At 44.3% G+C, this 12,176-nt stretch overlaps 1 protein-coding gene across 1 annotated transcript in view; it reads left to right on the top strand.

The window, feature by feature from the left end:
- The window catches only part of Blos4 (biogenesis of lysosome-related organelles complex 1 subunit 4), a 126,994-nt gene extending 115,440 nt beyond the window's left edge, over positions 1-11,554 (top strand). The window contains exons 4-5 of the mRNA XM_068362197.1: positions 8,897-9,046; positions 10,929-11,554. Of these exons, the coding sequence (XP_068218298.1) occupies positions 8,897-9,046; positions 10,929-11,078 (300 nt within the window). The 3' untranslated portion in view covers positions 11,079-11,554. The remainder of the gene's footprint in view (positions 1-8,896; positions 9,047-10,928) is intronic.
- The last annotated feature ends 622 nt before the right edge of the window (positions 11,555-12,176 follow it).

Below are 12,176 nucleotides of genomic sequence, written 5' to 3'. Positions count from 1 at the left end.
GAGAACGTATGATGAACATGAGAATGAAAGATAGGAGAATGATAAGCAGTATGAATGATTCTTTTGTTAAAGTAGAAAATGGTTTAGATGTAATGGATGAATTGTTGACAGAAATTAGTGGGATTTTCGGGCCAGATGAAATTGAGGTAGATGAAATAGTGCATGATATCTTAGACGAGCAGAACATAGACGGGAATCGTAATAGTACGTTGAATGAAAACGACATGGAAGAAGTGAATGAGAGAGTGCAGGTATATGAAAGCCCAGTTACTCGAAGCCAAGGCCCTGTTCCTGATTGCGACTGGGTAAAGCGAAAATAGGTAAGTGTTGTGTGAGGATTTGGCAAAGTAAGGGGGGAGGAATGTGGAGGATTAATTTTATTTTAATTTATTTTTTTTGTTTTGCCAAATTGAGAGAGAGAGAGAGAGAGAGAGAGAGAGAGAGAGAGAGAGAGAGAGAGAGAGTGAGTGAGTTTTAGTTTTGTTACATCGAGATATTTTATTTGCTTTAGCTTTGTCAAATCGAGAGAGAGAGAGAGAGAGAGAGAGAGAGAGAGAGAGAGAGAGAGAGAGAGAGATAGAGAGTGTGTTTATTTGTTTTAGTTTTGTCAGAGAGAGAGAGAGAGAACTTTATTTGCTTTAGTTTCAACAAAGAGAGAGAGAGAGAGAGAGAGAGAATTTCATTTGCTTTAGTTTTGCTAGATCGCGCGCGAGAGAGAGGGAGTATGTGTGTGTTTGTGTGTCCGCGGTGCACACCGAAGAACAAGGGTAGTTAGCGAATGATTGTTTGTAGTGGGAAAGACTGTCTGTATATTTGAGGTTGCTTGTTTACATTTTTAGCTAGGTTAGGGCGGTAATGAATGTCTTGGGCGAAAGGATTTGCTATTTGACTGTATCAGGAGTCGGTTGTTTGTTTTGTTTTTCAACAGCCGGCTGTCAAGTGATTTTTTTTATATCAGAGTAAGTACTGTTTTTATTTATTTTTGTTAGGCGCGATCATGAATGATAGAAAGTTATTTATTTATCTTTGATTATAGTGCGATAGTTTAGTTAGTTAGGAGTTTTCGTAAGCGGTTTTTCTTTTTTATTGCAGGCAGTAATTCCTCCTTAGACTCTTTTAAACTCCTTTGGAGTTTTTGTTTGTCTGGGGCCTGTTGGTTGCCTGCCGCACATTTAATAGATTGATGACGACCCTGTATTTTAAATTGGATAAGGATTTGGATAGACCGCTCATGTATTTGTTAACGACCAAGCCTAATAAGTCCCGGATGATGATGATGATGATGATGATGATGACGCCGACGACACTGGTTTGGCCTGGACATGGAGGTGATATAAGAGTATAGTTAAGCGATTGCGCTGTGAAATTGGCCGTAGGCTAAGACTTTTGCCAAGAAGTTGTGGCAGTGGACTAGGATTTACCCGTATGTGGACGACGGTTACCACACAAACTTACATATTGAATATTTTAGCGTTTTCGCTCATGTTGGTGGTAGATATGATTATTGTTTCTGGTTTAGTGTTACGTGATTTGTTTTAGTGATTATGTATTTTTCGGTACTGTGTTGGGAGTAAGTGTTTTTGGTAATGTGTGAACTATTGGTGTTGGGTTTGTAAAGTTTTCTGATTATTGATGAGTTTTGTGTACCACACACACCCTTATGTTATTTAAATATAAGTCTGTTATTTTTTTGTCTGTTTGGTTTGGGTTAAGTCTGTTTAATGAAGTGTTTTGTTTTGGTTGCGTTTAATATAGTTTTAAGGTTATGTTTTGTTTGTTTTCCCTTCGTGCAACCGTCCAGTTCGAAGTAAAGTAAGGGGAAAGTGTATATTGTGGGATATTTGAAAGTAAGAGTGATCAAAGGTGTGGGGGTTTGTTTTTGTTTACATCCCGCCACAGCAGAGGTTGATTCTCTGTCTATTGTCGACGTTGTTGTGGCAGGGGCTTCTGACGAGTTAGGTCAAACCCCTGCTATGGTTCCTGATGTAGCTGAAGGCTTAGTTCCCCCTTCCGAACATCCTTCGAGGGAGGAGCTAAGTCCAATGGTCTCTCCTGCAGGTGATTCTCCCCCTCGGGGGAGTTCACTAACAGAGACTTTTCGGAGGACTGACGATGGTCTGCCTGCTGCCCCCAGAGGACATATCAGACGGAAAGCTCCCCCTCCTCTTCGCCGTAGAGGCCTTCCTTCTCCCCACAAGGGAGTTAGGAGGCACCTCTTCGGTTCTTCGCCTTCGCAGTCCCCTGCAGAGGATCCTCCTCGCCGTGCACCGACCATTGCAGCTGCATCCCTGGACCTCTCTGCAGATCGTTCACGATCTCCTTCGCCTGCCAGACCTTGCTGACCTCCCATCTCCGTTCCTGGCCGCTGACGCGCTGTGGGCGCCCACGCACCCCGTTATCCAACGGGCATCGGTCCCTTCGGGACAAAAGGGGCTTTCTCATATTGTGAGTAAGTCCCAGGTATCCCCTGCGTGGCAACGTTCTCCTGCGCGCCCACGCGCAATTGCACGTAAGCGCTTGCCTGCTGTTCCTGAGACATCACTTCAGAGACCTCCTGTTCCAGGGACAATGTGCCAGCGATCTTCTGTTGCTGAGACTACGCGCTGGCGCTCTCCTGCTCGCCAGCGATTTCCTGTACGCCAGCGATCTTCTCCTCGCCAGCGCACAACTGCACGCCCTCATCCTGATGTGCGCCACGCGCCCACGATCTCCTACTCGCTAGCACTTTTCACCTACGTGCCAGCGTTGGCTTGCGCGTCAACGTTCGCCTGCGCGTCAACGTTCGCCTGCGCGTCAACGTTCGCCTGCGCGCCCACGATCTCCGGATCTGGGCGCAGGAGGGAAGAATCTTTCTTCTCCTTCCCGTCAGCGATCTCCCAGCGCCTTTGGACCTCGCCTGCTCGTTAGCCCTCGCTTGCATGCCATTGCGCGCACCTGTTCCAGCTCCTGCTGTGCGCCCTTCTGCGCTCCCACGCGTTAGGAGTATTTCCCCTGCGCGTGCGCCCACACCTTCTAGAGCTCATTGAGATCCTGCGTGCCCACGCGCGCGCGAGCAATCACCTCCGCGCACGCAAGCGCTTGCACACCCTTCTGCGCTCCCTCTGCTTCCGCCAGATCGCGCACCTGCACGCCAATGCGCTCACGCGTCATAGATCGCCAACGCGCCCCAAGAAGAGCCTTTGGGGACGGGAGACTTTGCTGCCAGTTCTCCAGGAGGGGAGCTACAGGAGTCAGAGCATGCCTTCTGGCAGGTACTGACCCTGATGAGGCATCTCAGCGGGTTCCCGGATCCTGAGATTCCTCCTCGAGAGGGCAAGGACACGGTCCTGGACCGAGTCTTTGGAACTCAGAAGCCTGCTAAGGCCAGTGCGGTTTTGCCCTGGTCCCAAGGGATGAAGAGTGCCAGGGATAAGGTTGAGGGCCAGCTCTCCGAGCTCGCCTCCTCCAGCTGTTCCACTGCAGGCAACAAGCTCCTCCCTCCTCCTCGTATCCACCAGAGGAGGTACTTTGAGATCATGGAGGAGTCTTGCCTAGCTCTCCCCTTGCACCATTCTGTGGAAGAGCTTACCAAGGGAGTCCCTCTAGAGAGGCTCTCTAGCCGGCAAGTGTCTTTCTCAGCGACAGAGATCCTAAGTCAGGAGAAGGTTGCGAAGTGTGCCATGCAGGCTACTTCGTGGCTGGATGTCTGGCTGGGGTCTCTTGGCATCCTGTTGCGATCCGAGGACCTATCTAAGGGGAGCACCAGGAAGGCCCTGGAGACCTTCCTCCTTTCGGGCACCCGCACCATTGAGTTTCTGGCCCACCAAGTCTCGAACTTGTGGGCCAATTCCATTCTGAAACGACGTGATGCGTGGCAGAGAGGTTCCACACGAAGGTCCCAGCCGTCGAGGTCAGCAGGCTCAGACATTCTTCCATTTTGGGAAAGAATCTGTTTGAGACTAAAGACGTGGAACAGGCAGCTGAGAGGTGGAGGAAGTCCAACCAGGACTCTCTCCTAGATAGAGCTCTTACATCAAAGCCCTATAAACCTCCGGCACCTCAACAACCTCTCCCGTCCAAGACGACGAAACCGGCAATGGCAGCAAAGGCAACAGTGTCGAAGCCCTTTCCTGTCAAAGACAAGAAAGGCAAAAAGTCCTCCAGGGGAGGGAAAAATCCTAGAGGGAGTGGCCGAGGCCACAACCGCTAGGATTGGCAATCCCCCTGCATGTCCACCAGTGGGGGTATGCCTACAAAGTTGCGCAATCAGGTGGCAGCAACTCGGGGCCGATTCCTGGACGATTTCCGTAATCAGTCAGGGATATCGTGTCCCGTTCACAACATCTCTACCTCCCCTGACTGCGGATCCGGTGTCGTTGAGCTCCTTTGCCATGGGATCGGCAAGGGGGCAAGCCCTACGGGCAGAAGTCGAGACCATATTAAAGAAGGGCGCTCTCCAGGAGGTCGTTGACGGTTCTCCAGGCTTCTTCAGTCGACTCCTCCTTGTAAGGAAGGCGTCTGGAGACCAGTCATCGACCTCTCAGCTCTGAACAGGTTTGTCAAACAAATCCCGTTCAGCATGGAAACGGCGGACACGGTCAGACTTGCAGTGAGACCACAAGACTTCATGTGTACACTGGACCTGAAGGACGCGTACTTCCATATCCCAGTCCATCCGTCTTCAAGGAAGTACTTAAGATTCAGCCTAGACAACAAGATCTACCAGTTCAAGGTGCTGTGTTTCGGTCTCTCCACAGTACCGCAGGTATTTACCAATGTTCACCCTGATTTCTTCGTGGGCACACAGGATCGGCATCCGTCTCCTCCGTTATCTGGACGACTGGCTGATCCTGGCAGACTCGGAGTCGACCCTTCTTCGACACCGAGACAAGCTTCTGGGACTTTGCCAAGATCTAGGAATCATGGTAAATCTCGAGAAGTCTTCTCTTCTTCCAACTCAGCGACTGGTATATCTAGGCATGATATTGGACACCAATTTCCACAAAGCCTTCCCATCAGACGACAGGACACCAAGGCTGAGGAGGGTCGCAGATCCTCTCCTCAGACGAGAAGAACTCCTAGCCCAATTGTGGTTACGTCTCCTCGGTCACCTTTCTTCTCTGGCCCGTCTAGTTCCAAACGGTCGCCTCAGGATGAGATCCCTGCAATGGCGACTCAAGTCCCAGTAGAATCAGGGACATGATTCCCCGGACGTCTTTGTCCCCATGGGTCCTGCGGAACGGACGGACATTCAGTGGTGGGTGACAGACGAGAACCTACGAAAGGGAGTGGATCTTCTCGTCCTCCCCCTGATTTGATGCTGTTCTCGGACGCCTCAAAGAAAGGGTGGGGGGCCTGTGTTCTGAACCACAGGACCTCAGGCTTCTAGTCAGAATCAGAAAAGTGCCTCCACATAAATCTGCTAGAAATGAAGGCCGTATTCCTGGCACTTCAACAGTTCCAACAGTACCTGGCGGGTCACTCTGTGGTGGTGATGAGCGACAACACCACAGTAGTGGCTTACATCAACAAGCAGGGAGGTATCTTTTCAGAGCTGAGATGGAACGAAGTCCACTCGATTCCACTATCAGCTAGTTTCATTCCAGGCAAGAGGAATGTGCTCGCCGACAGTCTGAGCAGGGCATCCCAGATAGTGAGTAACCGAGTGGTCTTTGGATCGTCTAGTAGCCAACAAAGTCCTGACTTTGTGGGGTTCCCCGACGGTGGATCTGTTCGCGACAGCTTTGAATTTCAAGCTTCCGCTGCACTGCTCCCCAGTCCCGGACCCCAAGGCCCTCTGGCAAGATGCCTTCCAACAACGGTGGGACAACATCGATGTATACGCCTTTCCCCCATTCTGTCTGATGAGAAGGGTACTCAACAAGACCAGAATATCGGTCAACCTTTCAATGACCTTGATAGCTCCGCTATGGTATCACGCAGAGTGGTTTCCGGACCTTCTGCAGCTCCTGACAGAACTCCTGAGAGAACTTCCTCCACGACACGAGCTACTCTAACAACCACACGCCAACATCCTTCACAAAGCCGTAGCTTCACTGCGGCTCCACACCTGGAGACTATCCAGCATCTCACAGAGAGAGGCTTTTCGCAACAAGTTGCTGAAAGGATGTCTCGACACCTGCGAAAGTCATCCGCAGGGGTCTACCAGGCAAAGTGGAGAGTTTTCTGTGGTCTGTGTCATGGAAGGGATATCTCTCCACTCGATGCCACTATTCCAGCAATAGCAGAGTTTCTCGTGTATTTGCGGGAAGAAATGCGCCTTTCAGTCTCAGCAGTGAAAGGCTATCGCTCAGCCTTAAGTCTTGCCTTCAGGCTCAAAGGAATGGACATTTCCTCTTCGCTGGAACTTTCTTTACTCATACGAAGCTATGAACTTACCTGCCCTCAGTCGGAAGTGAGACCTCCTCCATGGAACGTGGTTCGAGTTCTCAGTCTCAGGTCTCTTAAGAGACCTCCTTTCGAACCATTACGCCAGGCTTCTGATCGTCACCTGACTTGGAAGATGGTGTTCCTACTAGCTTTGGCCTCGGCCAAGCGAGTCGGCGAACTTCATGGTCTCTCGTATGTCATCGCCCATTCAAGGGGATGGGGGGAGGTAACGTTCAGATTCGTCCCTGAGTTTGTTGCTAAGACTCAAAGTCCAGGATTGCCAGACCCTCGGTTCGACTCTTTCCGGATTTTGAGTCTTCGTTCCATAACAGATGACCCAGACCATCTCCTACTGTGCCCAGTGAGGAGTCTGAGGCTCTATCTTAAGAGAACGGCTGCAATTTGTCTTCGGGTGCAGGCGTTCTTTGTGAGCACCGGAAGGACGAAGAGGAGGGTCACTAAGAATACTATCTCAGCGTGGATTCGCAGGGTTATCCATCATTCCCTTAATCCTGACCCTCCTCCGTTACGTCGCCCTAGAGCACACGATGTCAGTGGCATTGCTACGTCCCTGGCCTTCAAGAAGAACTACTCAGTGACACAGGTTTTACAAGCAGGGGTTTGGAAGCATCAGACGACCTTCACACCCCACTACCTGCAAGACGTGACCCACAGGAGGCTCAATGCGTTTTCTATCGGCCCTGTGGTGGCTGCACAACAGCTGGTTTAAACCTCAGGCTCCTTAATGGACAAGTAGCAGAGGGTTGAGGGCATTGTTACCCGGTTTTAGTCTGCATGAATGAAAAGGTATGCCTGGCCCTTATTCTTTTATTCATCCTCCCCTCTCTTGGGGAAAGCAGCATCGTGGGTTCTCTGCACAGCTGACCTCAAACCACTGCAGGTAAACCATGTTTCCTTGTGTTCCTAGTATTAAGATAACACTGTCACGTCCCCATACCCTTACGAGGTGGTATAGGGAATGTCCTATCCTAGAATTCCATCTAAAGGACTTCAGGTCAACTTCCTAGGACGAGTCACACTTCATTCCTTTACACACCAGCTTACGTAGGCCGCGGTCCATGCAGAGCAAGGCACTTGCGAGGTGCAGGGACTCCTTATCTTTGAGTACTGACACACTCAGATACTGAGTCCCCGGGCAAAAAGCCAAAAGCCAGTAATGGCTGGGACTTACCACCCTACCTAAGGGTTGAGTCACCCATATTAAATAGCGTGATTTGTATTTCAGTTACGGAAGAAATGACAAATTCGTAGATAATTTGTATTTTTCCTAACTATACAAACCTTAGCTATTTAATCAAACTTTCCCGCCAGCCCTGTCCCCCGGGAAGTCCTACCTCTAAGCAAAGTGAGCTAATCACAGGTGTGTGAGAGGGGGGAGGGGTAGCAAGCTACCGCTCCTTACCCCCTCTCTAACTAGCGAGGGGGTAGTAAACCCTCGTTAAAATTCTAATGGCTTGTCATTTCAGCTACGCTGAAAGTAATACCCCATATTAAATAGCTAAGGTTTGTATAGTTAGGAAAAATACAAATTATCTACGAATTTGTCATATTAGAGGAGTAGCTACCTCTTAATTTTGCTAAAAATCTGGCCACTGGCAGTATTTTGGAAGCTTCCCAGTGGTGATGTTTTTTAATGCTTGCTTCTCACTATTTGAGAGAGGTCAGATTTGCTTTTGATAAACAGTCCTTAGGTCCAGTTGTGGTAGGTTATGTTTTAAGGTAATTGATTTTTGTTTCATATGTTAGGGAAGTGAGCATTGGTTGTTATTGGTTGTGATAAGTTTCTGATGGTATAGTGTTTAAGGACTTTTTGTTAGATATATAATTTTATTTCATCTTGATCTAGTGGTTTTCATATTTAGATATTGATCTTTTACTCGTTTTTTCTCCTTTTCTTTCTATAAAGTATTTTGATACCCAAAATTCTTGGAAAGCTGCCACATCCCCTTAAAACTTTCAGTGGAGTGTCCTTGTTTGTTGATTTATCACTTTATTGATTGTAAAGGATTGAATGGTGTATATGTTGGGCTGTTGAGATGGAAGAAGCCTAGTCTCCATTCCACTTTGCGTCTTCTCTGTAGCAGCTACTTCGCCTCGTTAGAGTTTATTTTTTATGGTCTGATCTCTCCCCTCTTTAAATTGATAGGTCATCAATTTCATTATTAAAATAAGATTTCAAATATTATATTTTGCTCAAAGTTATGTAAATTATGAATTGAATTTATCAATTTTTTTTTCTATTTTTAGTCCAGTTACTACTACATAAAAATAGAAATGAAATAAAAATAGATTCTGTATACTATTATAGAGGGGAGCTTTGAAAAACAAATGTTTACTGAGCATCTGTGAAATTTGGGAAATGAATAAAGGTGCTACCATGCATCTTCATTCTTTTTCAGTGTGTTGGAGGCTAAACTTAACATTCCATTAGTTTACAGTGAAAGATGATTAGTGAAGAATCACTAATACAAACTGTTTTAGAAGTTATTTTCTTTTGTTATTGCAGGCACTCCAGAGAACATTCAAAGGGATTGATAATCTTGAGAACCTGATAAAACGAGTTAAGGATGACCTGGTTAAAATGGAAGCAGCAGTAAGTCAAGCGGAAACGGATTTGAATCCAAGCCATGGGTTTACAATCAGGCCCTTATTTTTTGTAAGTTCCCTTTAGAATTCAAAGTTTAGCTCATTATTCATCATCTAAGAATGACAAAAAGAAAATCATTTTTGAATAGATGAGCTTGTGTAGTACAAAGTTATTTCTAATGAGGTTCGAAAGAACTTAATTTCATCCTCAAATTAGAGAAATATGTTATACAGTATATCATTTATACTATCCTGCTCATCATTTCATTGAGTTATAGAAATGGTTTTGTATTATTTAATTTTCTCTTGTAAGCCTAATTTTTGGTGCATATATATACTGTATATGAGAATGGAGTATGCAATGGAAAATTAGATATCATTGGAAGGAGAAAGGATTAATGAGGTAGAATCATTTTAAGTATTTAGGAACTAAGATCTCCAATACAGGGTCTTTAGAATTAGAGTTTAGTAAAAGATTGCAAAAGCAAAATAGACAATGACTAGGTTAAGTAAAACTTGGAAATCAAATCGCCTGAAATTACATACAGTATAAAAATCACATTATATATCAGTATATTGAGATCGGTGTTACTCTATGGACATGAGTCATGGTATGACAATGAAACAATCTCCAATAGATTTAGTAGATTTGAGAACAATGCCCTCAGAAGGATATTGGGAGTTAAATGGCAGGACAGGATTAGAAATGAAACTATAAGAGAGATTACTTGAGTGCCGTATGTGAATGAGATCATGATGAGGGGTAGATGGAGATGGTTTTGGCATACTCTTCACACTCCCCAAGAGAGATTAGTTCACCAAATGTTCAGCTGGGCTCCACAAGGCACTAGGCGAGTTGTAATACCCAGACCTACATGACTGAGGACTATGAAGCACAATGTAGGGATAATGAATGGAGAAGTATTGAATTAAAAGCTCAAGATAGAGACGACTGGCGAAATCTAACAGAGGCCCTTTGCGTCAATATGCATAGGAGGAGATGATGATTTATATATATATATATATATATATATATATATATATATATATATATATATATATATATATATATATATATATATATATATACATATATATATGTGTGTGTGTGTGTGTGTGTGTGGTGGCAGGAATTCTTTTGTTTTCCGTGAAAATATATCTTTCTGCATTACAGGTAGTAGGTTGGCAAGAACACCAGCCACCTGTCGAGATACTATTGCTAGAGAGTTATGGGTTCTTTTGACTGGCCAGATAGTACTACATTGGGTCCTTCTCTCTGGTTACGTCTCATTTTCCCTTTGCCTACACACATACTGAATAGTCTGGCCTATTCTTTACATATTCTCCTTTGTCCACATACACCTGACAATACAGACTACCAAACAATTCTTCTTCACTCAAGGGGTTACTACACTGTAATTATTCAGTGGCTACTTTCCTCTTGGTAAGGGTAAAAGAGACTATTTAGTTATGGTAAGCAGCTCTTCTAGGAGAAGGACACTTCAAAATCAAACCATTGTTCTCTAGTCTTGGGTAGTGCAATAGCCTGTGTACCATGGTCTTCCACTGTCTTGGGTTGGCGTTCTCTTGCTTGAGGGTACACTCGAGCACATTCTATCTTATTTCTCTTCCTCTTGTTTTGTTCAGGTTTTTTTAGTTTTATAGATATTTATTTTAATGTTACCTTTCTTAGTATATTTTATGTCCTTTTTTCCTTTCCTTGCTGGGCTATTTTCCCTGTTGGAGCCCCTAGGCTTATAGCATCCTACTTTTCAACTAATGTTGTAGCTTAGCAAGTGATAATAGTAATACAGTAATAGGGTTTGTATTGAAATTTGAATATATATTGCAATATGCTATTTGAATATATTGATGTATCATTGCAATATTCTATTTTGAAATGTTTTGGGAAGTTCTTCATTATAAATCAATATCTCTCTCTCTCTTTTCAGAGAAGGGAGACAAACTTACCTGCAATGAATCCTTCATCCCCAAAGAACTTTGAGCCTCCAAAAATATTTCAGACTGATGATTACTTTTTCTCTTCCGACTCAAAGGCTGAGTCATGTTCTTCAGTGTTAAATCCTTCTAGTAAGATTTAATCAGTATTATGATTTGGTATGTTTGATCATTATTGACTTCTTAGTAATATTAGTATACTTTTTATATCTTATGAATATCACACTTGAAAGCTAAAAGGATTCAGGCTAAAATGAAACATATCAGTGAAGCAGGATATTTTGGATATTGATTTATAAAAGCATAATTCTCTAGGAATAGCAAGTTTCCTGACTTTTAGCAACTATACTTTATTGCTTGCTCACTATTATGTAATTATTGTCAATCCAGCATTGCAAAGATGCTGAGACTCACATGACTGTTATTATGTTGCTGTGATAATGGAAATCTTTTCCATATTTTCTTGAATTGTTGGGCCATTTATTTTTGTGTAATGTGCTCTCGTTAATTATGAATTTTTGGATCGCAAATTTATATATTTTCTACAATATAAGCTAGAGAATCGGTAGCAGAGTTTTCCACAGGAAGCCTAAAGCAGAAGTTTTTGTAAATAAGAATTGCATTTTTCAATGTCTACAAAGCAAAGATAATTTTTATGATACACGTGCAAATTTCATTATTGGTGTTCAGATGACAGAAAGATTTTCCTTGAATTTTAATATTAGGAGTATTAATAAATGTTTAAAATTTACTTGAGCTCCAACTACTAAGTTCTGTCCAATGTTATTGATAGATGTGGCAATTGGGAAGCAAGGTTGTTAAGCCTGGGGATTAGGCATATTCAAGTAGGTAAAGTTTTGGCCAACTGTTTAGGGTGGTAACTTTTCTCGATATCAGTTACATGCTCTTACAAAATTGCATATATAGTAACTTAAACAAGTGGGTATTTAGGTAAAGTTTTGGTCTCTTCACTATTGATATATTTTTCAATATTAAACTTACCCGATAATCATGTAGCTGTCAACTCCGTTGCCCGACAGAATTCTATGGAGGGATACGCCAGCTATCACAATACTAGAAGGGGGTGTATTTACCAGCGCCACCTGTGGCCAGGTACTCAAGTACTTCTTGTTGACACCTCCTCAATTATTCCTCTGTCGTGCTTCCGGCAAGACGTTCTGGGATACGCTTATGTTCTTGGAGTATTTTCACGACTTTGGTGAAGTATTTCTCTTTGATTT

This window comes from Palaemon carinicauda, chromosome 38 (assembly GCF_036898095.1).
Source record: "Palaemon carinicauda isolate YSFRI2023 chromosome 38, ASM3689809v2, whole genome shotgun sequence".
Lineage (NCBI taxonomy): Eukaryota > Metazoa > Arthropoda > Malacostraca > Decapoda > Palaemonidae > Palaemon > Palaemon carinicauda.
Note: the sequence above shows the minus strand (reverse complement) of the source record. Positions and strands in the feature narration are given on the sequence as shown.